The sequence below is a fragment of the Penicillium cataractarum genome, assembly GCF_028827025.1.
Source record: "Penicillium cataractarum strain IBT 29864 chromosome Unknown utg000008l, whole genome shotgun sequence".
Classification (NCBI taxonomy): domain Eukaryota; kingdom Fungi; phylum Ascomycota; class Eurotiomycetes; order Eurotiales; family Aspergillaceae; genus Penicillium; species Penicillium cataractarum.
In genome coordinates this window covers 2,466,788-2,487,200 of record NW_026622744.1, presented here as the reverse complement: position 1 = coordinate 2,487,200, position 20,413 = coordinate 2,466,788, and the positions used below count along the sequence as shown (strand labels likewise).

Genomic DNA, 20,413 nt, shown 5'->3' with positions numbered 1-20,413 from the left:
AACCGAGGAGAAATACCGAGTGAAAAACAAAATATGAGAGCTAGACTACAATATCCCTATCCTCGAGCACATGCTCGGTTCCTGGTCGCCAACCTCCAAACCAGCGGCCTAAGACTGTTCAAACTCGGCAAATCCGCCTTTTTCACAGCTTTCAAGACTCAAATAGTAGTTGGGGACACCACCAAAGTAAATAAGAGGTTCACGTCTCTTGCCGGGAATATTTGTTCCCATATACCACTGTGACAATTAGAATCAGGTGAAAGGTTTTAGTGGACAGGAGCCACTCACCGAGTCAGTCTCTGGGACCAGGGACGAGTAAGCAAATTTATGAACCTCTGCTCCCCATGCCTTTTCAGCCTCAGGTCTAGCCTCAATGCATTGGGAGCCGGTTTTTCTCATATGGTTCATCATCTCAATAATGAAATCTCCCTGGTACTCCGCACAGGTTGGACCATTGCACAGCGCCGTGGGTGCCTGAGGTCCGTAGGTGAAGAACATGTTCGGAAATCCAGACACAGCCATACCAAGATGTGTCTTGACTCCGTCCTTCCATTTATCTGTCAGTAGCTGGCCATTCTTGCCTTGAATACCCATCTGTAACAGCCCACCCGTCACCGCGTCGAAACCAGTGGCGCAGACGACGTAATCGAATTCCCACACTTTCTCGGTTGTCTGGATGCCCTGCTCGACGACTTGAACGATAGGGGTGGATTTGACGTCGACTAGTGAAACGTTCGGCTGACTGAAGATTTCGTAGAAGCCGTTTTCAAGAGAGATGCGTTTGCAACCAAATGCGTGTGGTTGAATTTCAGGGGCCAAGATCGCCTGGAGGCGAGGATCTGGAATACGTGCGCGGACTTTGTCTTTCCAGAAATTATAGGCTTCTTTATTAGCCTCTTTGGTGAAAAGCATATCCTGATAAGTAGCAAGCCAGAAATGGAAATCTCCATGCTGCCACAACTCTTCGTAGGTCTCCTGTCGCTGCTCTGGGGAATCTTCAAATGTGCACCGAGGGGTGAAGTTGAAATTGAATCCGCCGAAACTGTCCCGCCGACCTTGGAACAACTCAGAATAAGCACTCTTGGGAGGAATGTGCTCTGCTTCCGTAAAGTTGATCTGCTTCATTGGCAATGCCGTGTTTGGAGTTCTTTGGAACAGCACAAATTCGCTCGCCACTTGACTCAGCTCCTGTGCTAGCTGCACACCAGTCGAGCCAGTTCCGATCACGGCGATCTTCTTGCCTCGTAGGTCTGGCTCTTCCTTGGGCCAGTATGAGGGATGGATCCAGGTGCCTTTGAATTTGTCGATTCCTTTCCAGTCAGGAATGTGTCTCTTAGCGGAGAAGCCAGTGTTCAGGAGAAGGTATCGAGCGGTATATTCCTTGCCATCTGAGCTCGAGATTTGCCATAAATTATTCTGCTCATCGAAAACAGCTCGCGAGACGAAGGTGTTGAATTCGGCATCTTTCCGTAAATCCCATTCATCAGCCACAAAGGCGAAGTAGTCCCGAATCTCCTGGCTACCCGGGAAGCGTTGCTTCCATGACCAATTCTTCCATAGCTTTGGATCGGAGAACTCGTAATGTGGAACTGTACTGTCGACTCTTGCTCCAGGGTAGCGATTCCAGTACCAGACTCCACCAAAGTCAGAGGCAGAGTCGACAAGTTTGACCTTGTAGTCGTGATCGCGAAGTTGCTTGAGCTGATAAACACCCCCAAAGCCCGCACCGACAATCAAGGCATCCAATACGGCCTCAGGCATAGTCACAGAACCCATATTTGCTATGGTTTTTAGAATATCAAAGTTGAAATGAAATAGAGAAGGCCTGGTTGTAGATGAATTGTAATTGACATAGTGATGGATTTTCATTGAAATAAATACAAAAGGCTTCGGTCTTTACCCCAGGAACAATGCACTGGGCAAACATCACTAGTATCCCCGAAGAAAATTGTGTGGAAGGCCCACAGGCTTTCGAACACATGTAAAATCAGCACTGTACTTTCGCTTGGGCCTCTCGGATGATGTCTTCGGACTTGAAGGTGAGCGAAGTCAGGTTCTCCGATAGGCGAGGGAGTAGACGCTATAGGGACAATGAGAAGCCCCGCTTCGGGGATCCCTTCGGAAGGGGATACTTGATACTACAATGAAATACAAGTCTTCGGCATAATTGAGTTGTGTTTTGATATTTCAAATTGGTGAATGTGGACATCGGGACATACATCGGCGTAATCAGCCCCTTGAGCTAAAACAAAACAATCGGAATATACAGATCTGAAGTACTCCGAAGAAATAATACCAGCTACAAACAATCAAGGCCAATCAAAAGGCAAACTTCCCGGCTCCAAGTTTGCTTCCCACAATGGGCCCGGAAAGGAATCGTAGAACAAATTGTCCCATGTATCCACATTTTCATCGGCCTGCAAGTTGCGGGGTAGTTCGGAAAACGAGGTTTGAGGTAGATGATAGAACTCTTCCAAGTCCGATGCCTGGTTTTGGAGCTGAGAGTCGTCATCCGGACAAGATTGAGGGGCATAAAGTGGCGGCTTTTGACGCTCAAAGGACTGCACGTCACCAAATAAGCCTTCTAATAGAGCTCCTTGATGCTTCAACTGGCGGTCACATCGTCTTTCGACAAACCTATGGCACGTGTTATGCAGATCTCGGACAATCTTAAGAGCCCACTTTGCGAGTGCGTCATGGGGTTGGAAGCGTTCGAGTAATCTTTCTGCTAGATGCAACGCATGGTTTAACGGGTAAATCGAGTCAAGGTTCGCAAGATATCCTACGCCCAACACGAGAGCAGAATTGAAAACTGAGTTGACAACGTAAGGAAGGCGCTTCGGTATCTCCTTCTCGTGCAAGAATGATTGTAGGAGGTCGATTGTGAGTACTGCCGAGTTGACTGAAGCATGGGCAAATAAAGTATCTGAAGGATTGGCTAGTGAGGGGAGCATTTCATCGGTAGTATTCGGAAGCGAGGGATCTCCTTCGTTGGCAAGTTGCCTTTGTACGAGGTCCATCAAATACGGACGGGTGACTAGCATGATCGTCCAGTAGTAGGCCTCTTTCAGATGACAAAGACCAATATTCAGCTGTTTTGGCCCACTATCGGAGCCTTCATGTTCATCCATGGAAATATTGTCTGTGACAAGACCTTCTCGAAACCGCGAAGCCCATTCCCGATGATGTTGACTGACGTGTTCTAGCGCCTGGGGAGAAACCTCTTCTTTGGAGTACACCTCGGAGAGAATTTTCTCGAATATATGACACAAATCCGTGGAAGCTGAGTAGCCGCGATCAGGCAGATTTCTCCGCGTCTCCGTTGTTGCTGGTTGTTGCCCAAGTGATGTACTCAAGAAAAGATCCTGAACGCGAAGGACCTTCCATATCCGCTCACGCTTCGAGTTCTCCGCCGGCGGAAAGAGAGCATTGATATCGGCACGGTGGATACCCAAAGAATGTGCAGCTCGTATAGCTAGTCCGAGCTGCATGTTGGCTGAGTGAGGGCATGCGGCATTGAGGAGATATGTAGCGACAAGGCAGTGAATTTGAACAACGGCAATATTGGTAATTTGGCCAAGCCTTGACGATGACAGATACTGGCCGTAGTTGAAATATTCTTCAGCTTCGCCATCGCGATTCTTCGGGCCACACTGAGCGCCGATCGCGAGTACAAGGAAATAAATGCAAGTACTCGTGTCGATTGAGGGAGGCTGTTCGAGCCAGGGAAGTATCGTGGTTGCTAGCTCTTCATAATCGAACAGATCGAAGACACAACTCATAGCACTTGAAAACCATCGAATGTAGTATTGAGCATCATCAACAGAAGGTCGTGGAGGTTCCGCCCTGGTCTCAATGCTATCGACTGTATGGGTGAGACTCGCATTGACTGGGTCATTTTCAGCTGGCACCTCTGCGAACTGGCTAGCACCGAGCGTATTATGTATGATTTGGCGTATACTTTGAAGGACAGATAGGTTGGCAGATGGGCCTAGAAAAATGTACTCTCCTTGGTCATTGCAAATCAGTCGCGACATATGAGACGCCATTGAGCCAAGAGTCGACGGAATAGAAAGGCTCCGAGAGACCGTCATTTGAGATGGAGGACTTGTACTGCTATTCAGACCCTGCCAAGTATCTAGAAACTCGAAACTTCGTGCAAGTGCCATAGGGACATCGTCATTATTGCAAGTATCACGAATTCCAGAAGCTCTTCCAACACCGTCTCGCCGCGACGTAATTGGACGATGCAGTTGCCGGCACTGGCTCTCGACTTTTCGGGTACGGCATCTTCCGCAGGGGAGCAACCCGTTGCATCTTTCTTTGCGTCGTCGGCAGTTCTCACAAGCCTTTCGGCGACGTGAGAGGGGTTTTATGGGGCCAGTTTGTTCGCTCATTGATGGTGATATAACGTACCGCTAAGGAAGACAAAAATATCACCATCAAAACTCTGGGGAAATCGGTAGCTTAAAATGAGGGGTTTGCGGGGTGACTGGAGCCGCCGCCATGAATCAGTCGATCCGATCAATCATCTTGAAGAGGAATCCATTAAAGTTTAATCGCCAACCTTGGCATGCCTACAAATATAGTGTCTTGACCGGTTTTCAGATACATTCAGAGTGTCGGCGAGGCATTAGGCAACCAGGCCTTCTGTTCCTTTGAGCAAGTACTTAAATGATCCCAAAATCTCAAATAAATAATCCACATGAAACTCGTCGCCTAAAATTACCTGTTTAACTCTTAAGCTTTCGATATTATTCGACCCACGGCTGGCGTTCCATAGCTTGAAACGCAACCGGTATTGTGCCATTTTCCTGATATTACATTGAGCAGAAGAAATGCCTGTAGCGGTAGGATCGAGAGTAATAAAGAATGATAATAGAGAAAAAAGCCAAAAAAAAGTCTAGCAAGCACCCTGTGAACAAATAGTTTTTCATAAAAACTGTTGGGATGTTAGTAGGTTCATACCCCACCGGCCACGGCAATGGGTTATCTGGGCACAACTAGCTTCCGAACCCACAGCCGAAGCTTTCGGACTCCGATGAAGAAATACGGAGTTCCATATCATGAAAGCAAAGACCCTTTGAGCAAAATAACCCACATCCCCATATCAACCAACGTGCAGAACAACCATAAGAAAGCTTTATTCAGCACTTCGGATCCATCCGTCTTCTTTCTCATGGCCCAAAACTCAGAATGGTAAGTGCGGGGGACTTCTTGAAGTGCCTCGCTGCCTCTAAGCTGGAAATGACAAAGGAAAGAAGCGTTCCCGCGAGTCAGGGATCGGGCAGGTATACCCAAGAATGATGAGAAAGGCGTATCCGTCTTAATGCACCAGTGAGCGTTGGTCGTGGCTGAGTTTTGTCAAGCTGGGATTGGGGGTTGGGAATTCGATATGCCACACGGGTGGAACGAGACTTACCCATCAGTCCATGACTGTACCCTCTGGTCGTTGTAATAATAATTATGAAGCTTGTGTATTTGTAGGCCCCATTGAGGTTGGACATTTCCATTAGTCGCACTAGTCTAACGCGTAGTGATCTAGAGCTAATTGCTGTCGGTATAATTTCGCTCATCTCGAAACGCAATCAGTGGAATAGTTATATCACCACTTATCAGTAAGCATGCATTCTGCAAGATATCCCGCAAACCATCTCGGAGATATTGGGATCGGTTGAAAGCCTGTAATTCAGTTCTGATCAGATGATTCTTCAAGGAATGAAGCCTTGATTTAGGGTCATACTCATGGCGCTATAAAGGGCTTTCGTGACACTATGACACCACAGAACGCACCTTACGAGTACAAAATGGTCCATCCAAGCTCCGTATAATCATTGTGAGACAAGAAATGGAAAGAAAGACCGAGTTAGATGCGCTTAATACTCCTTTACTTCTCTTGCGGAATATCTTTCCAAACATCTCTCCAGACATCTCTCCAGATAGCCCTACTCGCAAACCGCATTCCTGAATGGACTTCGCGTTATAGTGTCATCATAGGCTAACGACCGTCCTAGCCAGTTGGCGGTCGTTTGTAGGCGAAAAAAACTGCCCCAACTGCAGCTAATGGCAATCTCGAATCCCTTGCGGAGGCAGATCACACCAACCCAGACATTTTAATAGAGCAGTTAGAAGTCAAAAAAAACAGCTCGAGAAGATCAGCCGTGCTTATGGTCGTAGACAACGTGCAGGTCCGGTCAAGTCAGGCACAGGTTGACCTGCAAGCCACTCATGCGCAGAACAACGCCCATTGCCAAGGTATGGACTGCAGCCGTTGGCAAGCAACTTCTTTACTACTTCCGTATCCCCTAGTCGAACAGCCATCATTAGAGGAGTATCCCTGGCAGCTGTTACCTCCATATCTGCACCCTTGTCGATCAGAAATTGGACCATCTCAATATCACCTCTCTCCACCGCAAAATGGAGACTTGTACACCCTTCATCCTCTCTTGTGTTGGGATTTGCACCGGCATCAATTAACAACTTCACCTTACTCAACGACCTACCTTGATGAATAGCGAAGTGAAGCGCGCTCCAGTAATACTCTCGATCAGTAATATTCGGGTCAAGTCCCTTCTGTAGTAGCAACGAAACGACCTCGTCGTTCGTACCCCGTGCGGCAATATGAAGTAAATTCTCGTGGCCAACTCCCCTAGTGTGCCATGTTAAGGGATCGGCACCCCTATCCATTAATAACTGCATCACTTCGGGTTGTCCTCCTTCAACCGCAGCGTATAACCCAGTGCTCAAGTACGAGCTAACATCGATGCCGCTATTTAGCCACAGCTTGACAAGCTTTGCCGATCCATGGTGAGCCGCGTGATGAAAGCCGCGAGAGACGCTGTTATGAGGAAGACTATCTCCCCTCCAGTGTTTTCGAAATGGATAACACATTATACAGTCCCTTTCAGGGTCGCCAGTTTTGGGAGATTGCAGAAGGGTTGACAGTGATCCCTCGTGGGTTTTTAAAACACACTCTAATTCTGAATTTCGTGCATATATCTTCCCCGCGGGGGATTTTTGCCGTAGTAATGCCTCATTCTCGAGATTTTCCTTACACACAATCGAGCGGCAGAACGTCCCCTTAGCGATCTCGCCTGTATCATCGTAAGCGGTTACGAGAAACCTGAAGGCTTTGTTCTCGCGACCTTGGTAGTGTGCGGTCGCGGTGACTGTTGTCTTTGGGGGGACAGGCGCGGAATGTGCGATTTCGAATTTGAATGGGACGGAAATAGCGCAGCTTGTCCATTCGAAGTTGGCCTCCATGCAGGCCGAGCTGGCGCGTTCCATGATATCGAGTAGGTTTGGGGTGGATAAGACGTCCGGGGCTCTTTTGTGGACATTGAAATATGTGGTCTCCCGGGTGCTGAGCTCATGATTGGTCACGAATTCTGTTACTGTCTCGGGTTTGATGCTGCAGGCGAAAACCTCAATATTAAAGTCTTCCATGTTCAGATATGCTGTTTCGATGGAGTTGGTATATTGCCCTTTTATGGGAAGAGGTAAGAAAAGGGGTAATATGCGGCGGTGAGGAGTCGAAAAGCCGTTTCTCTCTCGCTCTTTATTAACCCCGCTCACAATGCTGTGAATATCGAAGTGCCTCGTACTTTAAGCCTTAAATCCAAGGCATCAATAGGTAACGTGGTCGGTAAGCGAGTGGGCCATGTAAGCGAGCGGGCCACCTAACCGCTTTTTCGCGTCCTACCACGTTCATCTATCTTCTATCCACCACCATGCCTCCAATTCGCGCCGGGTTAAGCCAGGATGCTATGCAACAAGAGGGCCGCATCTTATTAGCTGTACAAGCTATAAACAACAAGGAAATCGGCTCTATTCGGAAGGCTGCAGACCAGTTTCAAGTTCCCCGGAATACGCTCACGCGTCGACTACGCGGTACTACAAACCGTGCTGAATCTCGCGCAAATTCTCATAAATTAACAGAGATCGAAGAGGAACTACTTCAGCAGCGGATACTATCGCTAGATCGACGTGGAGCAGCCCCTACACAAGCTCATGTACGAGAAATGGCTAATTTGCTACTCGCGAAGCGTGGTTCTATCTCTATCCAAACCGTCGGCGAAAAATGGGCATATAACTTTATCCAACGCCATCCGGACCTTAAATCTCGCTTTTCACGACGATACGACTACCAGCGAGCACTACAAGAGGATCCAAAGATTATTCAAGAGTGGTTTAACCTCGTACAAACCACGATTCAGCAATACGGTATCCTCGCGGACGATATCTATAACTTTGACGAGACTGGGTTCGCGATGGGCCTTTGTGCGCATCAAAAAGTGATTACTCGAGCGGAATACTACGGTCGGAGATCGGTTTTACAGCCAGGGAACCGCGAGTGGGTAACCGCAATCGAGTCAATTAACGCTTCGGGGTGGGCACTTCCACCGACGCTTATTTTTAAGGGCAAGCAATATAATCAAGCCTGGTTCAAAGATCTTCCGTACGACTAGCGCTTCGAAGTTAGTACGAACGGGTGGACGTCTGACGAAATAGGCCTTCGCTGGCTTCAAAAGCAATTTATTCCGTCGACAAATAGTCGTACGCGCGGAAGATATCGACTTTTAGTCCTCGACGGACACGGAAGCCATCTAACAGCAGAATTCGACCAAATCTACGCGGATCACGATATTATACCGATCTGTATACCAGCACATTCCTCGCATCTTTTACAACCGCTTAATATCGGATGTTTCGCGGTTTTAAAGCGCGCATACGGTAGTTTAGTCGGCCAGAAAATGCGGCTCGGGATTAGCCATATCGACAAGCTTGATTTCCTCACAGCTTATCCACAAGCTCGTACCGACGCATTTAAATCAGAGACGATTCAAAATAGCTTCCGAGCAGCAGGATTAGTACCTTTTAATCCCGAACCAGTGCTATCAAAGCTCAATATTCAACTTCGGACGCCTACGCCGCCCTCAAGCCGCGGTAGTCAAGCAAGCGCTTTTTGCCCCCATACGCCCGCGAACGTGGACGAGCTTTATAAGCAAGCAGCTTCAATTAAAGCTTTCCTAAAACGACGCTCGAAAAGTCCCCCATCGCCGTCGCAGGCCGCGCTAAACCAGCTTATTAAAGGCTGTCAAATCGCGATACAAAACGGTATCTTTCTCGAGCAAGAAAATAAGCAGCTACGCGAGGAAAATACTACACAGAAGAAAAAGCGTGCTCGTACAACTAGATGGATAGCTCACGATGACGGTCTGAGTGTACGAGAAGCAATGGAGCTCGAGGAAGCTCATAATGCCTTTTTTCAGGCCATACCAGGTCCACGAGTGCCACCAGCGCAGGGTATACCGGCACCGAAGCCGAGGGCCTTACCTAAATGCGGCAATTGCAGTGAAATAGGGCATAAGAAGAATTCTTGTCCAAATAGAGAATAATGAATATAAAGGAGTTGTGGTTGATATATATCGATAAATGTGTAGAAATTCTGGTTGGGTGGCCCGCTCGCTTACATGGCCCACTCGCTTACCGACCACGTTAACTAGGAGTAAGATTTATCTGGATCACCATAATATGACCATCGTTCTAATGAGGCTGGGGCGGACGATAACCGCCAGTTGCTCAAAACCCATAACTGGTCAGCTTATCGACCGCTTTCGTAGGCGCCTTTACCCTGATACCTTCTTCTTTAGGCCAGGGCGACGCTATCACTGTAGTACCGGTTTAACTATCCCCTTCCTTATATTTTGTCTTATCTTTTAATCTTTTATCTTGTCTTTTGTATTGTCTTCTATCTTCTGTAGGTTTTGTGAATTCTGCCGGACTTTCTGCCTTAGAAAATTAGTTTTGAGCAATTGGCGCTTATGGTCCACCTCACCCGCCCCACCAAGTAGTCGCTCACTGCGACTTTCTCGAGGACTGGTTCCATACGTATGATCCTTGATTTACAGGGGGCAATTGTACGTTCGGGAAGAAACTTTTCATTGGCCTTCCAGAGGTAGTTATTGATGAAAACTACCTAGACATACATTGCTAAAAAAAAAAAAGAGAGAGAGAGAACAACAACCCCAGCAGGCGACGGAATCGAAATCGAGGACACGTTAAACGAAAGCTTTTCACGGGAGGGCGAAAGCAAGACGTGTGATGAGAGTTGAAGAAGAAAAAGATTTCCTGGGCGAGGAGGAAGGACTTGAGTGTGAGGGTGGGAGTCATGCCTGCCTAATCGGGAGGGTAGCCCAAGGCAGCGAGGCACTCCAAAACAAAGACGCTCCGTCATATCCAGGATAACACAAAAATGGCTGACGCTATTGCGAATGTCGAATATCTCCCGCTCTTGAAGCATCTCATCGAGCGTGGACCTGATGGTCTTTTGCTCAGGGAGCAGTGGGAGTCCAGGTCCGACGGGAAGTATGCTTACCTTTTCTTTCCTTCTTTTAAATACGAAGCTAATGTGTTCATGATAGCAACTACATACCAGATCAAGAATCTGGAGGTGATCAGCAAGAATCCTTAGGTTATTGGGTTTACTGGGCTGTATACTGTCGGAGAACCGGTCGATTAACTCAATGTATCCTTGAACTCCCCACGTACGCCCGTGGTTAAATTTACAGGATGCATGCAACGTGTATAATTTTGTAACTCTTGTTCCACCAAAACACTCTAGGCTAAAAGACTTGCCAATCCAAGCTTGAACCTAAGAGAAAGCGAAGCTATGGAAAATGGATTAACCTACAGCACCTGGTCAAGCACAGTATCCCGGTAACGACTCAGCATTGTTCAATACTTAGTTGCTGCCGACCAAGAATCTGAACACGGCCCGGATAAAGTCCAGAGTATCCTGAGCGCTGCCGGTAGGGATGGCTTGGGCACTCACAACGCTGCTGGGGGTGGCCACAACGCTGCTGGGCTGAGAGGACTGACGGGCCTGGGTGGCAAAGGTAGTCACAGCCTGGACGGCCTGTTCAGCGGGGGCAGAAGTGGATTGAGCGGCAGGGATGGTCTCGACGGCCGCGGCAGTGGTCTGGGCAGCAACGGTAGTCTCAACAGCAGCAGAAGTCTCAGCAGCGGCGGTGGTTTCGGCGGCGGTGGTCTCAGCTGCAGCAGTAGTCGTCTCCGCGGCAGCAGTAGTCGTCTCAACGGCAGCAGAAGTAGTCTCCGCGGCAGCAGAGGTCTCGGCAACAGCAGCTGACGTAGTCTTAGCAGAAGCAGTATAAGTACTCTCGGCAGCAGTGGTCGTGTTGGTGGCATCTCCAGTGCTCATGCAAGCAAAAGACATCTTCTTATAAGTCGCAGCAGTACCATACCCAACCGCCTGCGACAGATCCCACTCCATGCTGACGTACGGCCAGCAAATACGACCATCAGTCATGGTAACCATATCACCGGCAACATAGACATCAGAGCTGGTGAAAGCATCGCCAACGGTGCTACCATCCGAGCTCACCTCCTGGAAGTAAGTGCCAGCAAACTGTCCACGGCAACCCATAGCAATGTAGTCACAGGTCGGGTTCGAGATCTCTTCCCAGGTAACCAGGGCAGAGCTGGAGCCAAAGGTAGCAGCATGGGCATTGGAGCAGTCGTTCGATCCCTTGGTGACCCAGTTGACCTGGCTGTCACCATCCTCAGTGCCAACCACCGAGGTAGCCTGAGCACCGACCTTGGTATACTTATCGGTGAACAGGGAGATGGCGACGTTACGGCCGTTGGTGCGGTTGTTGACGTGAGTGTAACCATCGCCCATCCAGGTGTTCTCAGTCACGTCGATGGCACCACGAGAAACCCAGGCGAAGATGTACTTGGTGGTGTCGGCGAAGCGAGCCAGCGCGCTATAACTACCGGACATACCACCCATAGGCTCGCCAGAGCCACCGTTGGTAGTATTCTCGTTGGAGATCTTGACGCCGTCGTTCATCATGCCTTGTCCCTTGGTGTTCAGCCAGATAGCACCCTGGTCCTCGGCGCAGATACTGGCGAAAGGAGCCTGATCGGCAGCTTCGAACGCAATACCGGTGTTGTGGCTGCATCCCCAGGAGCTGGAGGCGCCAGTAATGGTGTCCAGCTCGCCAGCCTTGGTCACGTACTGGATGCTGTCACCATAGTGACCGGAGGCATCGCCAGAGTAATCAGTGACAACAAAGTATGCGCCGTAGAGTTCTTCGCTCTCAGAGTAGACGAGGTCTCCATTCAGGTCTGGAGATGCAGAGAGACCGTCGGAAGCGTGAACTCCAGGGCCACCCAGCCAGGTCTTCCAGGTTTGCTTGCCATCGGTGTAGCGATACAAGACAGGAACGGGGGTATCACTGGGCGGCGCATTGGTGGTACCAGAAGGCATGGCCTCGTTGGTCAGGAGGGCGAAACCATCATTGTGAGCGACGAGACCTCCGGCTATATCATTTGAAACTGTTAGAAGGTCTTTTCATATTCAAATAAGTCTGCTATTTAGGCTATCTTACCCTCTTTACCGCCAGTGACGGTAACAGTAGTACCTGTGGCTGCGAAAGTGGTAGGATCCAACTCCTGAACATGAACATCGGTCTCGCTCGAATCCAGATACGCAATATAGGCAGACTTTCCATCGGGAGACACCGCAAAAGGAGTGCGACGGTGGTGAGGATAGCCAGTCCAGTAGGCTTCCTTAACGGGGTTGAAAGCACTGTCGAGTGCCAGCACGTCGACGTGAGTTTTAAGGTTAGAAGTGGTCAGACCAGCCGAGGCGCCCAGCGCCGCAGAAAGCAGAGAAAGAATGAAAGTCCCACGCATTTTGGGGGGGAAAAGGAAAGTCGGTGCTACTGCTTTTAGGGGTCTGGTTTGGATCATGTAGATCTGCCGGGATCTACACTCTTTTTAAACCTTGTCTAGACGAACCCTCCAAGATAGCCGGAACTGCCTAAATTGCCTGATAGAGGGACGAGTCCGATACCTTGCTTCAAGCAAATAACGTCGAAGAGTCGTGTTGGGACGGTGGGTGTTTCATGTGCTGCCAAGCGCACCCTTAATGGAGATTATTTAGTTCACCATTACTAGTCAAGCTAGTCAAGTATAGTGCCCGCTGCCAGAAAGGGTGTGTAACCCGACCCTTCATGAAACATTGTTTCACCATCATCTATGTGGAACCCCCCACACTTTAATTTTTCCATGACTGGGAGGTTCTACTTTATGAAAGTCTCTTTATCAAGCGCTTAGCTTATGCATGGTTCAGATCGAACCCACTGACGGCTGACTTCCGTAGGGTCCAGACCCAGTGACAAAGGGATTTAGATTGTTTATCAGGGGTAGTTTCCACTTGGCTGGGATGTTTGTGCACTGTGCACTAAGACCCTAGTATTAAACTAATGGGACAAGGCTAGTTTTGATTTTGCATAGCTATAAAACCATCCGATCTTACTCCCAACAAAAGCTGCTGCATTTCCAACTTGACTGATAGATAGTTAATATTAAAGAGCAGGAGGCGAGGCTTCTTAAGAAGTTCCTGCCTTATGACGAAATAGAAGCTACGAAGGAAGAGAAGGATAATAAGTGTGATGAGGTTGAGATAGACCTAATTAGTGATACTAAGGAGTTGGATACTATAACTAATAACAAGAGATGGCTAGACAAGGCAGACGAAGAAGACGGAGATGCTACCAATCGATAAAAGTAGGAGAAGACTACTTTTCTGGAACTGACCTAGCAAGCATCTGACTACCATAAACACAATTTCCCTTACAAAATATTCATAATCATGAAGTAGGATCTGCACTTCCGCAGTTGGAGGGGCTGCAGTTCGAATCGCTGTGCGCCACAGCCGCATGGAAGATGACGGCGTACTTTTTGGATGCGCAGGCTACGAACGGCTGGCTCTGCCACGTTGTACCCGGGAGACCTCCAGAGCCGCAAGTTCCGCTGCCGTTGTCGTTGTAGCCGCCTGGTGCGCACGGGAAGTTCTGCGTCGTACGCGTGCTAAGCGCATCGCAATCAGCCTCGACGTGGGTGTCCACGATGACCCAGCCGCCCATGGTGCTGAAGAAGGCACAATATTGGGTCGATCCGCTTGAGCAGGGCTGCACTGAGACCGACCCGACGTCAGTGCCCTTGCTCAGGTCGTTAAGCCCAGCTCCAGCGTAGAGCTTGTAAGTAGCCGTCGCGCCACCACTCAGGTCCACGTTGATGTACCAGCCCCAGCGGTTTTTGCCGCATCCCTTGGACGAGAGTGTGTTGGTATTGCAGACCGTGTTGGCGCTGCAACTTGCGGGGACGCCAAAGGCTGTCTGGGTGTTGCAAGTACCGCTGGGCTTGCAGCAGCAAATCTGGCCTCCACAGCCGTCGGACTGTGAAGTGCAAGTCTGCCCTGCTGGGGGGCTCCCACTGCATGCTCCTGCGGTGTCGGTCTTAGTTCCGGAGGAACACTGTTGATTAGGAGTACAGCAGCAGCACACGCCATTGTAGTTGCCAGTGCTACAATCCGCGATGGTGCCGAGGACGGGGTTGCCACAGACGCCCGAGAAGGCAGAACATGTACTGACGCCGGAATCTAAGACGTGTTTCTGTAGGCCTGTTGCGCACTGGGGCGTATCAGGCGGCTTGCAACAACATTTCTGGGCATAGTCTGGATTGGTCGTCCATCCTGACGGGTTAGCAACGTGGATCAGATTGCACTGGGTACCCGGCTTAGACGGGTTGCACAAGCCCGGGCAGGACTGGCTGTAATCAGTAGGGCAATCTGGGATCGTCGGTGGCGGCGGACAGCAGCACCAGCTCTGGCAGACATCCTTGCAGGTGAATACAAACGAGAACTGTAGAGCCCAGTTGCTATTCCCACCCGGGATAGTCTGAGTCGGCGGGTCTGTGGGACTGTTGCCGCCTGCCCAACATGTATCACTGCCATCCCCAGTGTGGAAGCCGATATAGACCGTTCCTTGACTGGCTGATGCGCATGGGTCGGTACTGCCGTAAACCAAAGAGAATGGGTAATAGACAGGCTGAGACGAAACCTTGACGGCAAATTGTCCCGGGTTGTCACTAGTGAGAGGACTTGTGGAGATCTGAACTTTAAAATCATTGTCAAGGGTGGTACCAGGTGGTGCTGTGGCCGTCAGTATGAAACAGAAGCCCGTCGCAGGAACCTGGCATGGGCCGACTTCAACATGGATCGTTCCTTTCACAGTGCCAGAACCAGTGTTTGCTAATGGATTGCCGCAGTATAAGGTTCCGTCGAAGGACCCTTGCGGGATCGTTTTGATCGCGGTACACACTGGATTCTTCGTGTTGCCACTGCTATCGGTAGGACACGTTGGAGGAGTCAGGCCAGGGGCAGGATCAATGCTCGTTCCGTCGCACACTGGAACGGTGGTGCGTTTCTGGAGTGGATTGTCATTGTATGTATAGCCCTGACAGCAAGAAGCAGAATTGTCTTTCGTGCATTGATCAGCGGCAGCCACACTGCCGATGATTGCGGTGAGAATAAAAAAGAGGCCTCTCATCCTCGAAAGCCTCGTAGTTAGAGGCAGACAGAGAGGTACACACAGGGTTTGAGTGATCGACGAAGATTTACTTGTCAACGGCGTGAACTAGTGACTTTCAACTCAAGACTAGTGCTAATGTCTTGCTCTGATCGATGTCAATAGGCCTAAGCCTGGTCAGCTTTTATATGTTTTATGGCTACCAGACCGCAAGGTTAATGTCCCTGCAGAATGGGCGGAAATAATCAATCCTGTGGTAGCATGTTCCAGGCAGGCAAATCCTATACTCATCTCGCCTACTATCACCTCCATAGGTCTGGATGATCTCATGAAAGTGACTCCAGATCAATCCAGGTGAGTCCAGGCTGAATGAGTGTGTTGTAACTCCCTTCACGTCCTAGGTTGGAATTCCTTGCAATGCTGCGAAATGTATTGGTCGACAACAACGACTATAGGTACTTACCCGCCTTGAGATGGGAATAGGGGGCCCAGAATTACATAGATCAAGGGCCTAATCACCGTCTATATCTTCGGAGCCCCCGGAGGGTCTTCGGAGCCGGCTTGATGATCGATGCTCCGTGAGCGCCAGACTCTGGGGCTAGCCACCGGCCAATGCGTTCCCTCTTGTGGCTGATTATTTGTGGTCATCACGATGTTCTTATTTGACTGTGCAGATCATTAGCCTTCTGTGCAGTTCCGTTTGAGAATGCCAAGAGGTACTTGAACATGGGAATAGATACCCAGTCTATCCCACGGTTAGAAATAGCCATGCTCGTACCTACTCAGGAATTTTAGACTGGTAGGGTTGTGGCGAAAGTTCCTCCATCATTTGTACCGAAGCTCGAAGTCTATTAGAATCTGGGGAGACAAAGTAAAAACCGACGAGGCACTTAGCCTTATCAAGAGGACGTTAAAAACACTGTAGCTATGCCAAGGCTTTCGTTAAGCCAATCAGAGTGTGCTTGGTCGAGACTCGAGCTTTCTGGTCACCAATCATTATGGCCCACCTTCTCCCTGCTAAAATGACAGAATTGGAATATAGAACAGCTTTGACGCCGATGATTCATGACGCTTGTCACCAAAAGCGAAAATTGAACACGGGCGGCAAACATAGTCGTACTTTTGAGATCTTTCTGTTGTGTCCTCTTTCAGAGCGGGCTATTATTACCCTACAAAACGAACATCTACAATCTCCATCCATCGCATTCTGATACGCTGGTTCTGTGGCGACTACAAATGCGGCTAGTGGAATCATGATCCGACCACCCTACAGTAAGTTCTAAGTATCCAGAGTAAAAGCGTCGCCACCATCTCAATACAGCAACATATCCCAAGGAGCTAGTTCGATTCGGAATCGCAGGGGTGAATACTTGCGGGGTTTATAACTTTTGGGGGGAATGATCACCAGATTAGCCTTACATCGGACGCCTCATAGTTCCCGCGTGGAGGGCGGGAGGTTCTCCTGGAGCTCCTTCCTGGAGGGAAGACCCGACATCTAGCAGCGTCCTAGGTTACGGCAGCCGAGAACCAAATCACAGAATTCTCATTCAGTTAGTTGAGACATTTAGTTAGTTGAGAATTAAATCATTAGTATTCTATAAGTTTGAAACCCAACCAGCCTTCAGAATAACCTCAATGGTCGTACTTGAGAAGATGAACCGAGAGATATCGCCTAAGCTATGCTGGGAGATAATTCGAAGGGCATTCAAAAGATAATTCGGACAAAATTCGAAAGTTAATCTGCAGGACGAGGGTATCTAGATCTGGATATTTTGTCCGATCTCTTGATATGGACTTTGAACCAACTACTATGTTAGGTATGCTACTATCTTCTGGCGTATCAGAAAAAATCACTAGTCTACGAAAAGCAGGAGGGGAAAGATTCATTCCTGACTTCAATCGCAGGTCATCGAAGTGCTTGAGGTAGCGGACATTAAAGTACCTACCACAAACATGAGTATCCAGAAAGCTTATCATACATCGCTCGGGTTTCATTGGACAATATATACCTGCGATTGATCGCGCAAGAACGCAGTAGGTACTAGATTTTTTCACATAATTACCTATTAGAGACTGATCATTTAAACCAGACTTAGCAGCATCGACTATAGTGTTCTTCAATACTACAAACCATGCAGGGCTGAGGCTGTCAAATCCCACGCACGGCATTGGCTGCAAGCTTCCGATGATGCATGCGAGGCTTATCATCCGTGTGCGCCCGGCATCATTGACAAGCTGAGTCATCGGCCATGATTTCGCGAGGCACCGTGCTCGCGCTGGTGCAACACTAAATAAATCTTCTTCTTATCTCTGAAAAGCTTCATTTCCAACTCTGTTTCAGTCCCAATTGTCGTTCATGCACCCCGTGCAGCTCGCATTGCCGCCCACGTTGCCTCGGGAGTGACCCGCATCGATTCCGTCATCGAAAGAGTCCCGATCGCATTTTTCCCGCTCAGCTCAGCCCGCCCTTATCTTTTTAGCTCCGTGTGCAGAAATTGCACTGGTGTAACGCTCATCATGGCGCTCTCTGAGATACTGAGCCGAATGGCGTCGCAGGATACGGTGTCTCTAACGACTCGTGAAGCGGCTTCTGGCTTGTTGGGCTCCGTCTCTATGACATGCTGGATTTTCCTACTGGTATGTGCCACGGCCTCTCATGTTTGTGTCGACCTGTGCTGAGCGCACGGGGCATTGGGGCGGTTTACCCCTCCAAGAACGCAAAATTTTTTCGAGATACAAGCGAAAGAACCTATTATTACAGCTCTCTAACTATTAATATGTGCAGGTTCCCCAACTCATCGAAAACTATCGCAATGGCAACGCGGAGGCTATCTCCCTCCTTTTCGTCTTCGTCTGGTTCATCGGTGACATAACAAACCTCCTCGGCGGCGTTCTAGCTGGCCTAGTCCCCGTCATTGTCGCCATTGCCGTTTACTTCTGTATCGCAGACGGTGTTCTAATCGCCCAATGCCTCTACTACAGGGCGCGTAACTCGCGTCGCGAGCACATCCACCGCCGCCGGCGCTCGTCCGTCGAGACCCCCGATCCAACCACCCCGCTCCTCGGCCGGCGATTCAGTGACTCCTTCCCCGCAGGACAGGGCCGACGGAGATCGTCTGGTTCGATGCGCGGTCACCAGGGTCAGGGTCGCCGCGAGAGCCAGGTTGAAGATCCATTGGCCAAGATCGTGGAAGAGAATGAGTACGGTCGCAAGGCATGGATCAAGAACTTGATTAGCGTGATCGGTATATTTGTGGTTGGAATGGCTGGGTGGACAATTGCCTGGCAGACGGGGATGTGGGCGCCCGCGCCACAGGAGAACAATAAGCCCGCGGATATGGCAACTAGTGGCGCGGTTTTGGGATATGCCAGCGCCGTGTGCTATCTGGGGTAAGTCATACTTCGAACTCATGGAAAGAGAACTCGAGAACTAATGTTGGCTACAGTGCGAGATTGCCTCAGATCTATAAGAACTACCGGGACCAGTCCTGCGAAGGTACGTTGTTTGCTCCAATGATTATAATGCTAGTTTCGAAGCTAACTCAGTTGACCAGGTCTCTCGCTTCTTTTCTTCATCCTTTCCCTTTTGGGTAATCTCACTTATGGCGCCGGGGTATGTGGTTTTCAAGTGGATGCGATGGGTCTCAATAACTAACAATGTACACAGATCCTGTGCCACTCGACTGACCATGATTATGTGGTTACCAACCTGCCCTGGCTGATTGGATCGCTGGGCACCATGGCCGAAGATATAGTCATCTTCATCCAATTCCGCCTCTACGCGGTCCAAGATGCTTAATCCACGCTACACTCATGATCGAGTTGATTGATCGGTGTTTCTGTTTATGAAGGTGGAATTTTTTTCCATTCCTCGGAGGATGTCTCGTGGCTACGCTCAGCAATTTGGGAGGTTCTTTTGCTAATTACATGGCTTTGTATCATCTTGAGTCAGTTGGGTGGCTGGATGTGATGGATTTGGCAAGGCTAGCATGGCGTTTCTTTTTTGGAATATGTGGATAAATACGCAATGCAATGTATATAAATAGGATGCTCGGGATAGTTTAGGCAATTGATTTGCTCAAAGACGAACATGAAAAAGAGCTCCTGTGAGAAAAGATAGGTAAGTCTTATAGGTGAGCATCTCCTTACCTGCCAACAGAGCTAGGAGGTAATCAACATTGCAGATCCAGACAAGCATCTTGCTCTGGAAAAGTACCCCGCAAAATACCATGAGATAGTAATTCAATTGTAAAGAGTATTGACATAAATGATGGGTGTAGGATAGGGAGCAACAAGACGTCTACATAGAGGTTGACAAGCTTGGGAAGCGGGTCAGTCTGCCTTGGCCCACATGGAAAGGTAATTTTTCAAGTAGAGGGGCACCTGCTGCTCATAACATTATACCGTACTATACTACTGCCTCTGACATCTGCTGCTAGGTCCATAGGGACAGCCGCAAGAATGTCCTTGGCATCCACATTCAAGGCAACGTCACTACAAATTGTCGCTCCAAGACTTGGAACCTACAAAATACCTTGAAGCAGAATCACAAAGAGAATTCTTTTGGTTCATGGTCGCATGAGAAAGGACATGAACGGAGCTAGATCATCTAGCAGGGGGGAAAACATGGAAACACAGCATACATCTCTACCCGCCAGACCGGACTTGCGTCGCGATCATGGACAAATCAGAAAAAAAAGGTGTGCCAAACGTCTGTCTTCAATTCCCCTATAAATCCTGGAAGCAACAATAGTTTCGGTATCACATCGGCAACCGACCGAGTCTAACCCCGTCAGTTTATGAATCGGGGATACCCCGAGCACCCAGTCTCCATTGAATGTCCATGTCCGTTTGAATCTTTTGCTATTTTCTTTTTTTTTCTTCCCCGTGATTTGGATCTTCGTAGCAGGGGTCGTGGAGTATCGAGTACAAGAGAGAATCGTCGAGGGAGCCATGAGGCGGAGGCGGAATAAGAGATGAGGGAAAGAGCAAAAAGGAAACGACTTCAAATTCGG

General features: G+C 49.1%; 6 protein-coding genes across 6 annotated transcripts; 1 reads left to right on the top strand and 5 right to left on the bottom strand.

Moving 5' to 3' along the window:
* Positions 1-108: 108 nt before the first annotated feature.
* Positions 109-1,776, bottom strand: N7496_010046 (flavin-containing monooxygenase; the record flags this gene model as incomplete). The annotated part of the gene is made up of 2 exons (XM_056702959.1): positions 109-237; positions 289-1,776. 2 exons carry the CDS (start codon positions 1,774-1,776, stop codon positions 109-111), a joined length of 1,617 nt encoding a protein of 538 aa, XP_056551959.1.
* Positions 1,777-2,309: 533 nt separating this feature from the next.
* On the bottom strand, positions 2,310-4,049 carry N7496_010045 (fungal specific transcription factor domain-containing protein; the record flags this gene model as incomplete). Its single annotated transcript, XM_056702958.1, has 1 exon — positions 2,310-4,049. The coding sequence occupies one exon, from the start codon at positions 4,047-4,049 to the stop codon at positions 2,310-2,312; it is 1,740 nt and encodes a 579-aa protein (XP_056551958.1).
* Positions 4,050-6,165: 2,116 nt separating this feature from the next.
* Positions 6,166-7,446, bottom strand: N7496_010044 (uncharacterized protein; the record flags this gene model as incomplete). The annotated part of the gene is made up of 1 exon (XM_056702957.1): positions 6,166-7,446. One exon carries the CDS (start codon positions 7,444-7,446, stop codon positions 6,166-6,168), a length of 1,281 nt encoding a protein of 426 aa, XP_056551957.1.
* Positions 7,447-10,744: 3,298 nt separating this feature from the next.
* Positions 10,745-12,720, bottom strand: N7496_010043 (uncharacterized protein; the record flags this gene model as incomplete). The annotated part of the gene is made up of 2 exons (XM_056702956.1): positions 10,745-12,345; positions 12,414-12,720. 2 exons carry the CDS (start codon positions 12,718-12,720, stop codon positions 10,745-10,747), a joined length of 1,908 nt encoding a protein of 635 aa, XP_056551956.1.
* Positions 12,721-13,679: 959 nt separating this feature from the next.
* Positions 13,680-15,419, bottom strand: N7496_010042 (uncharacterized protein; the record flags this gene model as incomplete). Its single annotated transcript, XM_056702955.1, has 1 exon — positions 13,680-15,419. The coding sequence occupies one exon, from the start codon at positions 15,417-15,419 to the stop codon at positions 13,680-13,682; it is 1,740 nt and encodes a 579-aa protein (XP_056551955.1).
* Positions 15,420-17,942: 2,523 nt separating this feature from the next.
* N7496_010041 (PQ-loop repeat-containing protein) lies at positions 17,943-19,197 on the top strand (the record flags this gene model as incomplete). The annotated part of the gene is made up of 5 exons (XM_056702954.1): positions 17,943-18,035; positions 18,184-18,788; positions 18,845-18,894; positions 18,953-19,011; positions 19,066-19,197. The coding sequence occupies 5 exons, from the start codon at positions 17,943-17,945 to the stop codon at positions 19,195-19,197; spliced, it is 939 nt and encodes a 312-aa protein (XP_056551954.1).
* Positions 19,198-20,413: the final 1,216 nt, after the last annotated feature.